The sequence below is a fragment of the Monomorium pharaonis genome, chromosome 4 (genome assembly GCF_013373865.1).
Source record: "Monomorium pharaonis isolate MP-MQ-018 chromosome 4, ASM1337386v2, whole genome shotgun sequence".
In the NCBI taxonomy this organism is placed as follows: domain Eukaryota; kingdom Metazoa; phylum Arthropoda; class Insecta; order Hymenoptera; family Formicidae; genus Monomorium; species Monomorium pharaonis.
In genome coordinates, this window is record NC_050470.1 from 16,452,022 (window position 1) to 16,473,427 (window position 21,406).

At 43.0% G+C, this 21,406-nt stretch overlaps 1 protein-coding gene across 4 annotated transcripts in view; it reads right to left on the minus strand.

Moving 5' to 3' along the window:
• LOC105832134 (protein glass) overlaps positions 1 to 21,406 on the minus strand; it is a 199,620-nt gene that overhangs the window by 60,430 nt on the left and 117,784 nt on the right. For all 4 annotated transcript variants that reach the window (XM_036285324.1, XM_036285322.1, XM_036285321.1 and 1 more), the window contains exon 6: positions 711 to 1,070. In XM_036285324.1, the coding sequence (XP_036141217.1) occupies positions 711 to 1,070 (360 nt within the window). The remainder of the gene's footprint in view (positions 1 to 710; positions 1,071 to 21,406) is intronic.

Genomic DNA, 21,406 nt, shown 5'->3' on the forward strand with positions numbered 1-21,406 from the left:
TATACGCAAGAGAGACAGTTATTGAATATGACGCGACTAAAAAAATAACGCTACTTCTAGCGCGGCGCCTATAGCACGAGATTATCATCTCGTTTTGCCAATAATTGAGAATGATGGAATCCATACATATATTATTATATATGGATGGATTCGGCTTTTAATGCTCTTTAATTTTTGTCTTTACAAAATTTTCAAAATGTTGAAAAAAGGGGTGAGGGTGGGATAAATTAAAAAGTTTAAAATTTTTGAAAAATATAAATATACTATTATAAAGAGTATAAAATGCCATAAAACTTTTGTATAGAACATTTTTTCATAAACCTCATATTTTTAAAGATATTCGCCAAAAACAAAAAAATTCGTTATTTTCAAGGGGTGGTTTCAACCCCTAAACGTCAAGATACATGGCTAAAAAAATATGGGTCTAATATTTTTTTATGTTCTACAACATATCCAAAGCTCATTAAAATCGGTGACGGACAGTTCTGTCCGTTCCGTTCTAAGTAACATAACGACAATATGTTAAATTAACATAACACACATCTATGTTAGAAATTTAACATACAACCTTTCACACAGGAAAATTTTAAAACAAATACAAAATGTTTTTTAATGTGTAACCAATATTATTTTCTCTTTTTCTTTTCTTCTGAACCCAATAAATAAATTCTGCATTTTTCTTTTAAACAATACATTTCAGAAGTACCAACCTAAACGGCTTCTCTCCTGAATGGGTGCGCAGGTGAGTTTTGAGAGTACTAGGTCTAGCATATGATTTGCCGCATATTCTGCATAAATTCGGTCTGCCATTATCTTCGGAAGTGATGCCACCGGCAGCTGGACTCGAAGTGTTTACACAGATTGTATGTTCACTCCCGAGTTGCAATCGACCGCCACTGTGATGCGGCAGGGGGTGGGAATGGGGATGACTGATTAGACTACTATTGGTCGGCGTGCCTTGATTTACCCTCGCAGTCGTTTGCGTTGCTACCTCCACCGGATTGCCATACTGAGAGGCGGGGCTAAGAAGAGGTTCTACGCCCCACGCTGATGAATAACTTTGTTCGTATCTAGAAACACGCATTTAAAGATAAAGATATAGAGATGTAATAAAAACGATCCAAATACGATCAAATAACTGCAGGAAAGATAAAATGCCCATCGTTATTTGCAAGACCAACGCTTTTCAGAATTCATGATATCGAATGTTGAGATAGTTTGAAATAATATTATAATAATATTAATAAGGATGAAAATTCTAAGATGTTCAATATTGTTTTTAATTATTTTAAAAAGTATTTTTAATACATAATAAAATACAACCTTTGCTATAAATATATAGCTTCTTTAATTTATTTTTATATTCCTAATTGCACAAGATACCATTTGCATATTTTATATACATAATGTGAATAAATGTACCGTATATACTGCACTTAGAACTTTTTTATAATATCTTGTATAATATACTGAGCAACAAAACGAACACAACAAAAATTTGTACCAAAATTTCACTCAACTTCAAATAATCGTAACTTGGCGAAAACTTATATTGGAAAATTCTTTTTTTATTTTAAAGCTTGAAATCTCTACTTTAAAGAGCATTTGTCAGATTTTGATCCTCTCCTTTTCCTTTTTCGGCATCTTTTCAAAAAACGTGTATTGTGTTCAAAAATTTTTATACTTTGACGCGCTCCACGGGGCGCAATAAATATTTCTCGTAAACTTTATACGAATTATCGTAAAATTAAAATTTTTCTGTACAAATTCAAAAAAATTTTAGTCTGTTTATGGCAGTCATAAGCATTAGCATTTTTCGATGTGCACTATGAAAAGATTGCGGATCGCGCGCGCGTGTGTGTGTATGGCGTGTTGGATAAACAAAATTAAAAAATATTGGCCAAAAGAAATATTCTGTAATAAAATAAAAAATATTCCGAAAGAAATACATGTGTTTTATCTTTTCGTTTCTGAATGATTTTTTGAAGATGCAGAATCTAATTGTATTTTATGAAATTTCATGCTATATACGTTGTAATGCCATCTCCAGTTACTATCTCAGTGCAATATTTTCTATCGTTCAATTCACACACGCACGCGCGCGCGCACACACGCACGCACGCACGCACGCACGCACGCACGCACGCACACACACACACACACACACACACACACACACACACACACACACACAATACGCTGATGTTAACAGGCCAGCAGCTAAATGCATAAGCAGACTAAAATGCACAGGTAACTTTGATATGTCACAACTCCGCCTCCCAAAAATCGTACAGGTTTCAATTTTATTTCAATTTGTAGAAAAAAGTTCATATTTTACGACAATTCTTATAAAGTTTGTAAGAAAAATTTATTGCACCCCGTGAAGCTCGTCAAAGTATTGTAACCGTGAATCTTGTATGCCTATTGGCTACGGATAGCCGCGGGATTCAGGGTCCGGGCGGCGGGCTCGAATGAGTGAGAAAACGGTGTGTTCGGTATAACGTTATATTTATTTAATAATTCCTTATTCTACTATATACAATATCTTATGCTACTATTTACAAGGAAGTACTCTCGTCGTGCGAGGCGATTCGTGTGTGTGTGGTACTGGCGACAGTGTCGCGGCGGACGCTGGTGTGGCGCGGTGCCCTGATTGGCCGTGCGGTGTGCGTGCCGATCGGTCGGCGTATAGTCGGCGATGGCGGCGAATCGCGGCGCTGTGGTTGGTCGCGGCGGCGCGACGTGCGGTGCGGTGATGTGGCCTTAAGGCCCGGCGCTAGCGGCGCGGCGGTGTGCGGTGGCCAGCCTGGCTGGCGGCGCAGCGGTGAGTAAGCGGTGCGGTTGGCGGCGCGGTTCGTTACCCGGTCTCAGCTGATCGGCGCATCAGCTGTTCGATCGCGCTGCTGTTGTCACCCCGCGTGGTGGCAATCGCGGCACCGGTTTCTCCTCAGCACGGAGTCCCCGGGACGGAGCGACGCGCGACCGCTCAGTGCGCGGCCGAGAGCTCGGGTGCGGAGCGTGGCGGTGTGCGGCCCCTCAACACGTGGCCGGGAAGGCACTCACTGCGTGCCCGGGTAGGATCGCTAGGTTAGGAGACGGCGCTCAATATGCGCTCGAGGATGCCTGGCTCAGTACACCAGGAGGAACGGTCTGCTCACTTCGCAGGCCGGGGAAGCTCTGACTTCTGTCGCGAGTGGAGGGCTTATATACCCTCCACTCGGTGGTGAGGGAAGTAGAGAAGAGCGGAGGGAGCGAGCGAGGTAGGGGTAACGGCCTTACCTCCGTTCAAGCGGTAGTGGAGGAACGGCTCGTTACACCTCCCCCTCGGCAGACCCTGTCCTTATATACAATACAAAGTCTTTATTTTAACAGCCATGAACCGTCGCGGCGGCGCCGGATGACAATCTTTTGCCCGCGCACGTGGTGACGGTACCTTTGTCCTGGGCGGATGCGGTCCCACGGCACGGTGCGGAGGGCGTCCTCAGGGAAGGACCCATCGGGTATGGCGACGGCTGGCGGGGCCGGCGGTCCGGGCGGCGGTGGTGCTGCTGGGGTACTCTCCGGCGGCGGGGGTCCGGTAAAATACCCCGGAGCCGGTAGCGGAGCGGGTGGTGTTGATGGCGGTGCCGGCGTCATCAGCAGGAGCGCTGGCTGCGTCGGCGGCGGCATGGGCGTCACTGGCAGCGGTGTAGGCGGTGGTGTGGGCCGTGGCGTTGGCGGCGGCGTCGGCAGCACCGATGGTGGCGGTGGTGCTGACGGGGTGTCCTCCGGCGGGACCGCGCTGGGCTCCGTGATGGTCAGGGACGCGATGTCCGGCATGGGTGCCGGTGCGGGCGTCACGTGTTCCGCGGTCACCTTGTTGCCTCCGTTGTCGTCGTCGTCGTCGTCGAGGTCTGAGAGCGTGGAGCCGAAGGTCGCCAGTAGCGTGGCTTGGCGAGCGGCGGCCACGTTGTCCGGAGCCGGGTCGTACAGCCGCTCCTGCCGTGAGCGGACGGTCCGTTGGCGGATGGTTGGCGGCCGTCGGGCTGTTCGCGGCGTCGGAGCGGGTGTTCCCTGGCCGGTGGCGGATGGCTGGTCGGTCGTCTGGCCGTTCGGCTGTTTCGGCTGCGACGGGCGGGCCGTTGCCTCGAACGGCCGCTTACTCACTGGGATGCGTGGTGGTCTTGCGACGGCGCGTGCGAGGCGCTCTCGGAGGGTGCTCCTGCATTTCCCCATGCTGACTGTTTTCCTCTGCTCCGCGACTCGTCGTCTTATATATCCTCCCGGTCACGCGGTGTTTCGGCGTCTTTCAGGTCCTTAACATGTGCGGTGCCGATGATCTTGTCATGCTGATCCCGCAGGCGGACGATGACCGGAGAGATGTGTTTGTCGACGGTATACGGTCCCGAGTAGCGAGGCGCTAATTTGCCCGCAAAATGTTCCTGGGCGTTCGACAGCGGGTGTTCTCGGCGGTAGACGTGCTGTCCGATGTCCGGCCTCCAGTTGCGCCTCCGCAGATTATAATATCGTGCTTGCTTGGCCGTGGCTTCTTCTTGTCGGCGGGTGGCGATTTCAAATTGTTCGCGCATTTGCCGAATTTTTCGAACTCGCGCGGTTGGTCGGTCGGTCGGTGCGTCACCCAAGGTTTGTTCGTGTTTCGCCCGTAGCGTGCCGGGCGCAGTAAGTTCCCGTCCATACGTCAACATTGCCGGTGTGTACCCCGTGCTCTCGTGGATGGCTGTATTGGCGGCGAACGTTAGCTGTGGCAGGTGCCGGTCCCATTGGCGGTGATCCTGGCCAATGAACTGCGCGATCATCGTCTTCAATGTCCTGTTAGCCCGCTCGACGGGGTTGCATTGGGGCGAGTATGGCGGCGTTTTCCGGTGTTCGATTCCGGCCTGGGCGACCATGTCGCGGAACTCGCGGCTTTCGAATTGCCGTCCATTATCTGTAATGATCCTTCTTGGGCATCCATGTTGGAGGACGATGTCTCGTTCGACAGCTCGTGTGACGGCGGAAGCGGTAGCTTGTCGTAAAGGCCTGGTGGTGATCCACTTGGTGAACACGTCTTGGCAGACCAGTATCCACGTGTGGCCCTCGGATGACCTCGGTAGTGGCCCTATCAAGTCGATGGCGACGGTCACGTTTGGGGCGTCGACGGTGGCGTGGTGTAGAAGCCCGGCTGTTTGTCGTTGTACGGGCTTGTGTTCCCGGCAGTTTGTGCATCGTCGCACGTAATTGGCGGCTTGCCGGAACATCCCTGGCCAGTAATATCTCTGCGCCAGTCGAGCGAGGGTCTTTGTTATTCCTAGATGTCCTGCGGTAGCGGCGTCGTGGCATTCCTTCAGTGCCTCTTCCCTCAGCGGTAGCGGCAGACAGAGCTTCCAGGCGGATGTTTCGGTGTCCTCGTCGGTTGAGTGGCGTTCATGAAAGTGCCGGTATAAGCGGTCGCCTTGCACTTGGTAGTCCGGGTATTTGCGCGGGTCCTCTTGTACGGCCTGTAGTATCCGCTGGTGCCATTTGCAGGGCAAGATGGCTGCCAGGTCTTGTCCGGCGGTATCTTCCTCTTCTTCCTCCCCCTCCTCAAGGGGCTGGCGTGACAGCGCGTCCGGCACATGGTTGAGGGCCCCTTTCCGGTACTCGACGGTGAAGTCGTGCTGCTGCAGTGCTACGGCCCAGCGAGCCAGGCGGCCGGTCGGGTTGTCCAAGGACCGTAGCCATCTGAGCGAGAAATGGTCGGTGATCACTGTGAATTTGTAGCCCTCCAGGTACGGCCGCATCTTCTCGATTCCCCACACGACGGCGAGGCATTCCTTCTCGGTAGCCGAGTAGTGTTTTTCGGCAGCTCGCAGGGCTCGGCTGGCGTAGGCTATAACTCGTTCCTCTCCTTGGATGTTTTGCGTGAGGACTGTCCCCAGGCCTGCGTCGCTGGCGTCGGTTTGCAGGACGAACGGTACCGAGAAGTCCGGGCATTGTAGCACTGGGGCGGTGGCCAGGCAGTTCCTGATTTTCTCGAACGCCTGTTGCTGTGGGGTCGACCATTCCCACCGTTTGCCTTTCCTGAGCAGGTCGTTCAGCGGTGCCGCGGTCGTGGCAATTTGCGGAATGAAGCGGCGGTACCACGATGTCATCCCCAGAAATCTTCGGAGGGCCGGCAGGGAGGTGGGCGGCGGGATGTCCATTATCGCCTTTACTTTTTCCGGGTCGGTTCTCAGCCCCTCTCGGTCGACGACGTGGCCTAGGTATCTGAGGCTAGTGCGTGCGAAGTGGCACTTGTCGGGGTTGATCTTCAGGTTGGCCCTTAGTAGCCGTTGCAGTACTTCTCGTAGATTTCGCAAGTGCTCTTCGAACGTCTTTCCTAGGACTACTATGTCGTCCAGGTAAGCGAAGGCGCGTGGCTCCATGTCTGGCCCGATGACGCGGTCAAGTAGTCGCTGGAAGGTGGCTGGAGCAGCATGCAATCCGAACGGCATGACGGTGAATTGAAACTGTCCCCTGCCCGGGATGGCGAAAGCGGTCATTGGTCGGCTCGTAGGTTGGAGTGAGACCTGCCAGTACCCGTTCTTCAGGTCAATGGTGGACAGGAACCGGGCCTCTCGGAGCTGGTCGAGTATGTGTTGAACCGGCGGAAGCGGATAGGCGTCTCTCTCGGTTACTTCGTTGACCTTCCGGAAGTCTATGCAAAAGCGGTATCTCCCATCCTTTTTCTTAGCTAGGACGACTCCGGAGTTCCACGGGCTGCTGGTTGGTTCGATGTGCCCCTCCTTGAGCATCGCGTCGATCTCCTTGTCCACAATGCTCTGCATAGCGGGATTGAAGGTCCGGTATCTTTGCCGGATCGGCTCCTGCCCCTCGCGTAGCCGTATGCGGTGCTGGGTAAACGGCGTGGTGCCGCGCAGTCGCTCGAATTTCGGTAGGTACTCCCCTAGGAGGGCTTCGAGCTCTTGCTGCTGTGCGGGCGTGCACGGGGCGAGTCCGGCGGTTGGCTCGTCGTCCGGTGTCAGTACTGCGATCTCTGGTAGGTCCCATCGGAAACCGGCCTTGCGGAGCAGATTTATCCCGGCTATGACGGCGGAGGTCAAGCCTGGCAGCACATGGAACGTGTGCCATCCACGGTAGTGGCCTATTCGGACCTGGGCGTGCAGCTCTTCTTTGATTGTGGCGGTTCGGCCATCGGCCAAGTGTACGGCGGCGGAGATCGATCGTACTCGAGCGTGTGATCGCACCTGCTCGGCGGTGTCCGGTGCCAGGTAGGATAGGACGGCCCCGCAGTCTAGTAAGGCGGTGTACTGGCGGCCGGCGATCTCGATGCTCCCCTGCGGTCGTGGGTCGGTCGGTGTGTTGCGGGGGTTGATGCTCGGTAGTTGGCTCTTCAGGTGCTGGCGTCCGTGCTGGTAGACCGGGGGCCCCCCTCTGTTCCCTCGGCCTGCTTGTCGTTTCCCGGTGTGCCGTGGCAGTTGCGCGTCAGCACCCCTTCTTTGCCGCACTGAGAGCAAAACAGCTTCGGCGGTCGTTTGCAATATCGGCGGGTATGCCCGCGCTGGCCGCAGCCCCAGCAGCACTCACGAGGGTCATAGGCGGGAGCGATGGCGGCGACGGAGGCCTTCGCCTTGTCCTTGGATTTTTCCGGTGCCTGGTAGCTTCGCTCGTACTGGCGGGCGCGCTCGTAGTCGTCGGCGAGTCGTAGCATCCCCGAGAGGTCGATAAAATCGGTCCTCCGGATGTAGAGGTGATATTCCGGCCGTAGGTTGTGGTATATCCGCTCGAGTCTGTCTTCCGGTGGCATGCGCCCGTACCTGCGCATGAGTGTCTGCAGCGCGGTCACGAATTCCCGTGCCGTCTCGTTTGTGCCCTGCGTACGGCGGGCGATCTCGGCCTCGAGTTCGAATCTTGTCTTGGCGGGTGCGAAGTACTGCCGGAAGCTTCGTTCAAAGTCGTCCCATACATGCCAGTCGTCCCGGTTGTTGCGGTACCACAGCAATGCCTGATCTTTAAACAATAATGGCAGACACCGCTGTAGTTGCGCGTGCGTTAGCTCGTAGCTTATGCGGAAGTCCTCTAGGCGTTCCAGGAAGGCGACCCCATCCTTGCCGTCAAATTGTATGCCCCACTTGCGGACGGTGTCGAGGAGGTCCGTTGCGTCCGACATTTTCTTTCGTCGCCGTGCGCGGGGAGTTTCCTCCAGGACGGTTTCGCGATCGTCCTCGCTGGTGTCTTCGGCTGCGGTTTCGTCGTACTTCTCAATGTTAACTTTGATTGCGGCGGGTCTCATTGCGGCGGTTCGTATCCTCACTTATTCGAGTCCCTGTTCGGGCGCCATTTGTAACCGTGAATCTTGTATGCCTATTGGCTACGGATAGCCGCGGGATTCAGGGTCCGGGCGGCGGGCTCGAATGAGTGAGAAAACGGTGTGTTCGGTATAACGTTATATTTATTTAATAATTCCTTATTCTACTATATACAATATCTTATGCTACTATTTACAAGGAAGTACTCTCGTCGTGCGAGGCGATTCGTGTGTGTGTGGTACTGGCGACAGTGTCGCGGCGGACGCTGGTGTGGCGCGGTGCCCTGATTGGCCGTGCGGTGTGCGTGCCGATCGGTCGGCGTATAGTCGGCGATGGCGGCGAATCGCGGCGCTGTGGTTGGTCGCGGCGGCGCGACGTGCGGTGCGGTGATGTGGCCTTAAGGCCCGGCGCTAGCGGCGCGGCGGTGTGCGGTGGCCAGCCTGGCTGGCGGCGCAGCGGTGAGTAAGCGGTGCGGTTGGCGGCGCGGTTCGTTACCCGGTCTCAGCTGATCGGCGCATCAGCTGTTCGATCGCGCTGCTGTTGTCACCCCGCGTGGTGGCAATCGCGGCACCGGTTTCTCCTCAGCACGGAGTCCCCGGGACGGAGCGACGCGCGACCGCTCAGTGCGCGGCCGAGAGCTCGGGTGCGGAGCGTGGCGGTGTGCGGCCCCTCAACACGTGGCCGGGAAGGCACTCACTGCGTGCCCGGGTAGGATCGCTAGGTTAGGAGACGGCGCTCAATATGCGCTCGAGGATGCCTGGCTCAGTACACCAGGAGGAACGGTCTGCTCACTTCGCAGGCCGGGGAAGCTCTGACTTCTGTCGCGAGTGGAGGGCTTATATACCCTCCACTCGGTGGTGAGGGAAGTAGAGAAGAGCGGAGGGAGCGAGCGAGGTAGGGGTAACGGCCTTACCTCCGTTCAAGCGGTAGTGGAGGAACGGCTCGTTACAGTATGAAAATTTTTGATCACAAAATACGTTCTTACTTTTAAAGAAATGCCGAAAAGGGAAAAGGAGAGGATCAAAATCCGACAAATGTTCTTTAAAGTAGAGACATCAAGCTTTAAAATGAAAAAAAAACTTTCCAATACGATAAGTTTTTGCGAAGTTACGATTATTTGAAGTTAAGTGAAATTTTGGTATAAATTTTTGTTGCGTTAATTTTGTTGCTGAGTATATATCATTATTCGTATATTGTTAGGATGTATTTGTTATATCTAAATCAATAAATTATTTTAAATTAAAAAAAATCGTATATTCTTCGAATTTACTTTTGGGTTACTCGATCTGAAAGTGATGTTTTTTATGCTGAAACTTAATCCCTAGTAGCACAGTACATTGGCAATACATTGGTCAACGTTAGCTAAATATTAAAAAAAAATATATATACAATAATTTTATTACTCTTCACGTAGCTGTAACAATACTTGCGAGTCCAAGACTGTGTCAAGATAATAGATTTATTAATTATGTTTTGAAGCTTTGCTTAATAATATTGTGATTTCTTTTGAAATATTATATGATAAACGGATGTCTCACATAATCTTTTGCATTTATGTTCTGTTAGAATTTTTGGTCTACTAGATAATTTTAGCGCATTTCGTTTTAAAAATTTTATGACATTAATAAAAAAATTAATAAGAAAAAATGAAAAGCATCTTCAACAATTAATCAGAAGATATAATGAAATTGAAAATGTTTTTTCTACAGTATTAGACAGTAATATCAGTATTATATCAGTACAAATTATATTTATGTACGAATTTACAGTTATCAAAGAATTTAATATAAATTGTAAAAAAGAGCGATAATTGTTTTCTTTTAAAAAGTGGTTTATGTATTGTAATTTTAAATATAGTAACAAATAACAATAGTGTGATATTTATTTAATAGCAAAAAAACTTAAATATGTAAAAAGTTTATATGAATTACCTTGCAAATCTGATGAGCTTAATATTAAAATAATGACAATAAATGATAATATTTATTTCTATCCGGTTACAAAATTAAAATATAAAGTTTGGAAAATTCCTTGCGGGAATAATCCTAATATGTTTGATGTAATATTTCCTCTAATTCATTTAAAATAGTTTCGTGCGTTGACGTGACTATACCCTAAGGGAGAATTCACAACTTGACAAAAAAACAGGAAAGCAGAAGCCAATCAGAGTTTGTGCTGGTAGCAAACAGTGCACTAGTTTTCTGCTTCAGAAACTGTCGACTAACGGAAGTTCTGATTGCTTTTCTGCTGTCTGCTTTTCTGCTAAGGTGTAAATTCTTCCTAACAGAATGCAAGTTCAAAAGATATCCTACGGACATTTTTTAAACCTGCGTTCTATTAAGGCATATTTCTCCCAATATTACAATATGTGCGTTAGTTTTTTACGGGTACTATGGAAATCTATAGTTTATATTACGTATGTTAACGTAGATTTTTAGTACTGTTAATAGAAAACGAACGTAGGCTATATCCAAAGATTCAAGAAACAAATTCAAATTGTTTATATAAGCATGGATGTCAATAAATGATTTATGATTGTGCAATTTTCTGACTAGCTACAAATAGTACCTGAAGTATGGGTTAATATTACAAAGAAAACATGTATTTGGCCAACTCACTTTAAAACACAACTTCGCATCAATAAAGCTATTATAATAAAAGAAATGTCTAAAGAGCAATGTGAGTGGGAAGAACTACCAATAAAAAGAATTTTTGGAACCGCAGGTGAGTTAAGTAGCAGATGAGTAAATAAGTTAAAAATTATGTGTTTTATTCATTATTATACAAGATATTTTATTTTAATTTTCCCAAGAAGTTAATGTCATTTCCCCAAATATTTTTGAAATTAAGCGATATTTCATGTTAATTTATGTACAATTATATTAAGGTATAAAATATCTCGTAAACTATTAACTTTTTAGCCTTCTTATTTTTATATAGTGAATATTGCAAGAAATTAATTTATATAAAAAATGTAAGATAGTTTCATTTAAAAACGTTAATGACCTTTAAATAATCTCGAAAATTGCTTTTTTGTATTTCGCTTAATTTCCAAAATATTTGTCTGGGGAAATATAAATAAAATATTTTATATACTACATGCGTTGCATTAAATCATTTAGACACGTATAAGAAGAGTATGGAAACATTAATATTAGCTTAAGACACATCCAATGTCGATAATTCTGATATGTCATCTGAAAAAAATAAAAAACGAGAAAAGAAGCGTTTAAAAGCAAAGCGACGACTTTCTTCTTCTGAGGACAAAGAGTTAATATCAGTCGTAAATAAAGAAAATGAATAGGAAAATGACGCATCTGCAGATGATTTATAATGATAGATCTTTCTTGAATATTGATTCTAGAAGAATTTAAAAATCTGTTTTTAATTGATTTTTTTAAATCATTTTGTAGAATCGTTATATCATTTTCTTGAGATTGAGTGCGTTTCGACAAATAAGACTGAAGAGTAGCTATTGCCGGTATTACATATGCGATACTTTCATTATCGGCACTAGCAATATCTGTTATTCCTTCTATTGGTTTTAAAACAATAATTATGTTTTTAATTAAATGCCACTGATGCATATCAAAAATACCCTTATATAAAAATAGTACTGGTTTTAATACTGAAAAAAGTATTGGTGAAAGTGTGTGTGTGTGTGTGTGTGTGTGTGTGTGTGTGTGTGTGTGTGTGTGTGTGTGTGTGTGTGTGTGTGTGTGTGTGTGTGTGTGTGTGTACTGGAGACATAAATACTCAAAGTACTACTAAATTCGACCATAATCTTCGAAGTACTAATGTAGCCTGTACTTCGTCAGTACTCATCCAATACTCATTCATTAAGTACTCTCTCTAATACTCATCCTAATACTCGTCTAGTACTCATCCAGTACTCTTGTAGTACTTACATTGAATACTGACGTAATATAGGCGCAGCACTAGCGTAGTATTACCCAAGTAGAACAAAAGGAGATGACATCAAAATGACGTCATTTTAACATTATCTTCTTTCATATGATTATTTGTTCTATACTTGGGTAGCGTAGTATTCGTGTAGCAATAACTAAGCATATAATTAAACTGCGCTGACATAGCACTCGCAAATATTTACATAAATATCGTAAATATTCATAAATATTTTAATAATATTTACGATAAATATTTATGATTCGTTCAATCTAAGATAATAAAAATATTTATGAAATTTGTGTGCTGTCTGGGAGTTAATCCGAATTTGTATAATTTTATATTTGCATTATAATTTTGCTCATAAGTTTGATACAGTGTTGTAAAACAACGTGTACAATTTTTTTATATTTAGACTTCACAAATGTTTTTAATTAAAATAAAAAGTTATAGATCTCATTAAAATGCACATTTTGTGTCCTTTTAATGTTTGCCATAAATATATTAGTTTTTGAGAAAAATAACGTTAAATGTTCAAAATTTTATATAACTTATTTAATACAAATCGAGCTTTATTAGTTAATTTCAATGCTTCAAACTATATTTAAGTTTATTATATATATACAGGGTGTCCTAACGCACATGGGTCAATTCTTGTAAAAAAGTAAAAAAGATCGAGATGAACATAAAAGTCCAACATTGTCTTGGGTTAGGTCTGCAAATAATCAAGATATTGACGTATGGAATTCTCAAATAATCTAATTAATTTCTATCGTAATTGTGAAAAGTACATAATAAAAGCTTATCAAACAGTCCTAATAGATTTTTTTCCGTGTTATGTCTCAAGCGGATTGAACTCTTCCTTCGATGCGCTCTCATTCGCATAATTTGAAAAATTAATACCTTGATTATTGGTGGACCTAACCCGAGACCTAACCAAAGACTATTGGACTTTTATGTTCATCTCGATGTTCGTAAAAAGATAGAAGGGATCGAGATGAACATAAAAGTCTAATATTTTCTTGGTTAAGTCTGCAAATAATCAAGATATTAATTTTCCAAATTGTGCAAATGAGAGTGCGCCTTAGAAAGAGCCGAGCCGCTCGAGCCGTAGCGCGGTCCACTGTGTCAAGCCTTGGCTGCCGGCGGCGGGGAGAAAGAGAAGAAGCGACGCCGCTGCCTGTGCTTTGCCGCCCTCGCGTCCCGCACAGCGTCTAGACTCGCATCAATGGCCGCTCTCGCATCCCACCGCACCGCGCCTAGAATCTCATCGTTACGCACATTTGTAAATTACTTGACAAAATTATTTAGCAAAAATAGGGACAAATTAAAACCGTAATAAACATCTGTGACTGAGAAAGTCGAAAAAGAGGAAGCGATGAATACTTATGGAATCTTCAAATAATTTAATTTCTATCGTAATTGTGAATATAGTAAATTAATGAAAGTTTTCGATACATTGACGATATATTCTTCCTTTTTCTTAAATATCTTATTTACAGTATCATACAATTCTAACTTTGTTTCTTATGGAATTGTATCGCACTGTTAAATCCTTGATGAAAACATTGATAAAAATTCGTAAATTTATTCGTAAAATCCTTATCGTAAATTTACGATTGATTCTCAAATTGACATTTTTTTAATCCGTCTATTATAATATTTTCCACATTAAGTTCACTCATCGTTATCTTTTTTCTCTTACACGATATATTCATAAATATTGCTTTATATTTAATCAAAATGATGCAACAGTGGAACAAACTTTTCTAACAGGAAATGCAAGAACGATAGAAAATGATATCATTTCTTTAAATTTGTTCTTTTTGATTTAGAGAAGTAATAAATTGTGAAATAGAAATCAATTAGATTTTAGTGTTTCTATTTTAAATAAATCACTGAAAATCTATCGTAATTAATAATGCAATTAAAGATAGAAGAAACTTTAGCTTTTCTATTGTCATGAAAGAAAACCCTTCGTTGTATTAACAATGCATGATATTGAACGTTAATCTCTAAGCATAATTATCGTAGAAGACGCATCGCACCTAATCTATTGTTAAAAGTGATAACATTTATTGTATTTGTGTACGTAGTACTTGAGAGGAAGAGGGAGAGAGAGAGGATTGCGTTATTACAAAGAGTGTAACATATTATGGATAAGTATTTTTAGTACGACACATTTCTCTGTCTTTCTCTCTCTCTCTCTCTCTCTCTCTCTCTCTCTCTCTCTCTCTCTCTCTCTCTCTCTCTCTCTCTCTTTCTCTCTCTCTCTCTTCCTCTCCCTCTTCTTCTCCCTCTCTGTCTCCCTCTCAAGTACTATGTACACAAATACAATAAATATTATCACTTTTAACAATAGATTAGGTGAGATGCGTCTTGTACGATAATTATATAAAATAGAAATTAACGTTCAATATCATGTATTGTTAATACTAACGAAAGGTTTTCTTTCATGACGATAGAAAACTTAGAGCTTCTTCTATCTTTAATTGCATTATTAATTACGATAGATTTTCAGTGATTTATTTAAATACGAGAATCACGAGAAACACGAAAATCTAATTGATTTTCATTTCATAATCCATCACTTCTCTAAATCAAAAAGAACAAATTTAAAGAAATGATATCATTTTCTATCGTTCTTGCATTTCCTGTTAGAAAAGTTTGTTCCACTGTTGCATCATTTTGATTAAATATAAAGCAATATTTATGAATATATCGTGTAAGAGAAAAAAGATAACGATGAGAGAACTTAATGTGGAAAATATTATAATAGACGGATTAAAAAAATGTCAATTTGAGAATCAATCGTAAATTTACAATAAGGATTTTACGAATAAATTTACGAATTTTTATCAATGTTTTCATCAAGGATTTAACAGTGCGATACAATTCAATACGAAACAAAGTTAGAATTGTATGATACTGTAAATAAGATATTTAAGAAAAAGAAAGAATATATAGTAAATGTATCGAAAAGTTTCATTAATTTACTATATTTACAATTACGATAGAAATTAGATCATTTAAATATTTCTTAAGTTTCTATCGCTTTCTCTTTTTTGACTTTCTTAGTCATAGAAGTTTATTACGGTTTTAATTTGTCCTATCTTTGCTAAATAATTTTGACAAGTAATTGCAAATGTGCGTAACGACGCGAGTATAGGCGCGATGCGGTGGGATGCAAGAGCGACCATTGATGCGAGTCTAGACGCAGTGTGGCGGGACGCGAGGGCGGCGAAGCACAGGCAGTGGCACCGCTTCTCCTACTTCCCCCCCCCCCCCCGTCGCTGGCAGCCAATGCTTGACACAGTGGGCCGTGCTATAGGTCGAGTGGCTGTGCGCTTTTTTCGGCATGCTCTCATTCGTACAATTTGAAAAATTAGTATCTCGGCTATTATTGGAGATATCCAAAAACTATAGTGAACTTTTATGTTTACCTTGATCCCGTCTATCTTTCCATGAAGTATTGCACACCTGATGCGGGACACCCTGTATACATGACAACTGCGGGCTATCGACTGTCACAAGGGCCTTAGTGGCCCTTACGCGTTTACATCACGCGGGTCCTGCGTCCTCCCGCTCGGGAGCGGACGCGGAAGCGTGACGCGTCGTATTTTCTGTGTGTGCTATGCGTGTGTTGTCCCTTCTTAAATCATTAGAATTTTGCGAGCGTTGTCTCGTGAATGTGATGAAAATCGACGACCGATAGGAGCTTATTTTGTAACATTTTGACGCCTCGTCTGGACGGAAGATATCTCTTGGAGCCATGGAGCTGTTGATGAAGGATTCCCGGAGATCCCTTTCAAGCGGGGGCACGTAGGTCGTACCACCCTCTATCTTGCCTACAGTTTTTCATCGCGTTAAAAATTATGTTACTGTTGCCGAATTACGATAGGATCAAGAAAAGGCGCGCAGGACAGGTGCCCTGACAGGGCGGCTCCCGAACAAATCCCTCAAGAATTTCGGCAAGGGCCGCGAATTGACTGTATATTTTCCGGCCATGGAGGCGACGACAACTTCCTGGAGATAGAGGATGCGTTCAGTTAAGAGACAAAGAGCTGCCGCCAACGAGGAAGCGCGAAGATTCACGCGCGCAGGACCCCACAAATTCGATTCCCGCGCCTAAGATCAGCGGACAAGTAGCGGCAACGCTTGCGCGCACATCGAGCCGGAAAATCGTGGCCAATAAGCTAATCTCGGCGTGTCGCCGAACGGCCCCCGCAGGATCAAGGATCCAACACTCTGGTTGTGGAAGTCGTGCATGCGTTGGTGATCCCGGGCTGCCGAAATTATAAGAGGACGCAGGAGCCAGTTCATCCCGCATCCCGTAGAAGCTGAGGAGGAGACTACTTGGTAAGATGAGCATCACAAAAATTATTGTGAAGCCGCCGATTTCACAATCGGGTGAACCGCGAAACGGTCGCGAAATTATTGTAACCTTTTCGTTGCTTAATGTAGAGTTGCGAGCTTCGCGAATTTTCGGTAATTCCGTCGCCACGCCTAATCATGCCTGCCTGCGCGAATTCGATACTTTTCATCTTTCTTGTGCTTGCGTTACGCGCGCGTCCCGATCCACAACCGAATCATTATCGTTATTTGTATCGCGAATCCTTGTGCGATTGCGTTTTTGTCGAGCTAAACGTATCTGTCTCTTATCGCCCCGTTAGCGAGCGTATTAGCTTCCACGTACATTTTTCGCGAGATATCTTGTTGTAACGGGAGAATACACGTCCGCCGCGTGCTGCGCGGACCGCGAGATACTGTACGCCCGAACGCCCTTGGCGAGACCATCATTTTACCGGAAGTTTGGCACCAACTAACGGCGCATAGAAGGGCGTGGATAAACTGGAGAATTTCCGAGTACACGAAGTTACGCACTGATAATTACTTCCGTGTTCGAGAGATCTGATTACGAGCGATCACCTGCTCGTCGCGTGCGTGAATCGTAATCGCCGCTCAAACGAGCGTTAAGAATTTGAAATTATTCGAGTTGTCAAATAGAGTGGCTTTCACTTGGACACAGTACAATTAGACACAGTGCAAATGGACACGTTGCAAATGGATACAAAATAATGTACACCGTACATTTCTTCACCGTAAAGTTGTACACCGTAAAGTTGTACACCGTAAAGTTGTACACCGTACATTTCTACACCGTAACCGTGGCCACAACACACACACACACACACACACACACACACACACACACACACACACACACACACACACACACACACACACACACACACATACATACACATACACATACACGAGGGAAGTGCAAGGGGGGGAGTCCTTCGGCTCCCTCCCGCACCTATCCTGTCGTACAGTGGGCCAGAAGACCAGAAAAGTAGCCAAAAGTCGATTCCAAAAATAAGATCAGACAAATGTCTTGTCTTAATCTTGATAGTCGAAAGTAGTTATTTTGAAAATTTCATTCGATTTGATCGGTTGCTTTATATTTAACAACAATATAAACTTTTAAAATTATGGATGCAATTGAAAATTTTACTTTTCAAATATTTTATTAGCATTGCTGTATTTCCGTAAACAAAAAGTCCTTTGTCTTTTATTACTTTTCATCCATTATTATATATAAACAAATCATTATAATAGATTTCAAAGTAAATAGTGCAAGAATTTAAAAAATGGTATATCTTTATACTCATTTATTATTGAAATTTGATAGGTTGCGCATATTTTCAAATTATGGCTCCCCTAAACTCCGCCAGTTATTGACATTAATCGAGTAGTATTGAATTCTTTTAAGTATGTATTTTAAAAATATGGCGCCCACTTTTGCCCGTTTTTACATAATTTGAAGAATTTTATAATAATTCGAGACTGTACGCGCATGTAAGATGTAAAGAATTGATTTCTGCACATTGTGTACTATATTAATATTAATGTTAAAATTAAGTTTAATTGTTGAATAATATGTAATATATTTTGTAGATTAATGTCAAAATCTAAAAATTCAAAATAGCGGATCTAATATGGCGGATGAGAAATGCAAAAACATGGCAATTTTAATGCAAATTTTTTATCGGAGATTTTCAAAGACGCTGATTACGAACATGCTATTCAATTTTTTAAATAAATAGCAATTTAAATAAAATGGCGATATCAAAATGGCAGATCAAAATGCAAAAACTTGTCGTTTTTTGATAAAAATTTTTTCTCAAGTGTTTTTGAGATCTTTAATTACAAATTTGCTATTCAAATTCTAAATTAAAAATGATGAAATCAAAGTGGCAAAGAAAGTTTATTGTAATATAAATAAATATAAGTGGTCGAATGTCTATGAAAATAGGATATTATAAATTTAAATCAAATATTTTATCAAATTTGCCCGCGATTAGCCTACATAACTATAGTTTCTGAGATTTACTGCGAGAAGATTGCAGCACATTATTGAACTCTATTTGCTTTTCATCTGTTTTTTTATTTAAAAAATTAAAAAGCATATTTGTAATCAGCGTCCTCGAAAACTTCTGATAAAAAATTTGCATTAAAATTGCCATGTTCTTACATTTTTTGATGAAGATGTTGTGTCTGCCTTATTGGATCCGCCATTTTGAATTTTTAGGTTTTGAAATCATATTTGTTATTAGCAACCTCCAAAACCGTCATATATTCAGTTTTATATTAAAACGGACCAATTTTTATTAATTTTAGTCGCCATATTGTACTCGCCATTTTGAATTTTTAAATTTTGACATTATATTTGTTATTAGCGACCTTAAAAATCCCTATATATAAAGTTTTATTAAAATTCGACAAAATCTTGACTTTTGGCACTTTTTCTGGTCTCCTGGTCCACTGTGCGTCGGTAGGAGTGCCCTAAACAGAAGGGTATAGAAATGTACGGGGTACAACTTTACGGTGTACAACTTTGCGGTGTACAACTTTACGGTGTATAAAATTCCTGTGTCCAAATAAATCGTGTCCATTTGAACCATGTACATTAGTTTGTGTCCATTTGCAACGTCTCCATCTGTACTGTGTTCAAGTGAGCCATTCCCGTCAAATATGCTTGTTCTTTCTGTTTGTTTAATTAATACTGTGTTTTCGGTGGTTTTCTTGCCTTCCCGATTCCATCAGCCTGTACCGAACCTTCCCCTTTGCCATTTTAGGGCAAGCTGGCTGTCGGAGCCGCTGACGCCTTGATCGCCTACGAGTGCCTGTTTTTTTCTGGTTTTATCGGTTCGAGGGTAATTTACCGTTTTGTACGAAAGAGTGGTACGCTTACATACCTGGCGCCCAATTTCATTTTCTTAGTGAGACTACAAAAATCCGGTCGCCCCGTCACCTGAGCGACCAGGGACGGAGGCGAAGTTGACCGTCGCTCGTGAGCGCAATTGCAATATATATATACACAGCGTGCAGCGTCAAAATCTGGACAAATTAAAGATTTTTTTCAAACATAATTTTTATTGCAAAAACGGACAAGTTTACAAATTTCTTTTATTAAATTGTTTATAAGGTCATAAAGAACACATTTACTCAATATATCCTCCCCCTGCTTGAATGATCGCCTGCATTCTCGGTCTGAAGCGTTCGCAGGCCCGTTTTAACGTGTCACGGTCCGTATCGGCGAATGCCGCTTCAATAGCGACAACATGTCGACGTTGTCCGATTTTGAATCAAATGACTTGTATGGGCGAGCGCACCGTCCTGCTGGAAAACATAGCTCTTCCAGACGACACAGTTTCCATCCACGGCTTCACATTTGTCAGAACACGCAAATAAACTTCTTTTATGAAATTTTCCCCTTTGTTAAAGAAATGCGATGGCATGACATCACCCTCACTGGACACAACACTTAGCACGTGAACATTCGCCGAAAATTTTGTTCTGGAAACAATGGGAACATCTTCAGGGTCATGAGCAAGCTATCGATCATTCCTTCGATTGATTTTTGCATCGACAGTAAAAATTTTTTCGTCAGAAAAAAACCTGAGGCGTCCGGCAGCATTGTTTCTTAACTTTCTGACCGCACACTATCAAAAAGTTACGTTCACCGCACACATGGGTGTACGACACCCGGTTATCCTTGGCCCTAACGTGAACATTGGCTACGTACTATATGTTTACGCCGTTAATGTCATGAGAGCGATATGCTACCCTTTTCACAGCCGCGGCTTGGTACCAAAGACTTATTTCTGTCCTTACACAAGGTTTAAATTTCGGTGCCATAACGCATAGTTCTTTTGTATAACTTTCGTATATCGATAAACTTTCAACAATAATCAGTTTTCGTGAAACATCTTTAGTCTTCTTCAGAAAACACATTATATTTTGTATTTACATTTCGCGCGCGTACGTATTTTATCAAGACAACTTTTATCTATTATTTATTATTAATTTTCCTTTCAATCTGTTATACATATTATTAATTATTTTTCTAGGATTACTACTAAACAAGATTTACAATTTATATACTTTATCCAATGTCTTGAAAGTGTTACATCCCAACAAACTCCTTTCCCACATTAGAAATTTTCTATTCGTTTTGTAAGAGGGCTCACTCAAAATATTTATCTCAATCCACTGTCACTGAATCACGCAACGCATTCCCACACGATAAACATAGATGTCTAAAGCCCTTAAATCATTCCAGGCGATCCTTCTTAACCCATTACTTCCCAAGCGGACATTTTATAGTCGATTGGTTTTCGGCTCAGAAAAGTGATGAGATCACATGAAAACTTAAAACAAAATATGCTCTTCTACGTAGAAAGAGTTGCTCTTTCAGATTCCGGGGTCAAAATTTTAAATTTTTCTATTGGAAATTAAATATGGCGGCTCAAAGTTGATATAAATTTTTTCATCGACTATTGACTTTTTATAGTAGAAAACTTCGAAAAATTTTGTCCATGACTGTTGTAAACGATTGAAGTGACGGAGTTTGCCTCTTTAAAGTATAAACTATGATTATTAATTGATTTTTTTAAGTAGTTCAAGTAGTTCAAGATGGTGGATGCAGTATAGCGTCTAAGTACATGGAAATTATATTTTATTGTGGTATATGTGAATGAGCAGTCATTTCTCACGTTTTCGAGGTCGCTGAGTACAAATCTTTGATCAATTAGTCATTTTTTAAAATGGCGGATACAATATGGCGTCAGAATACACGAAAATTAGATTTTGTTGCGAACTATGTGTATCATATTACATCCCCCTTTGAAAGATATAAATCAAACTCAAGATTCGTATTCAGCGAC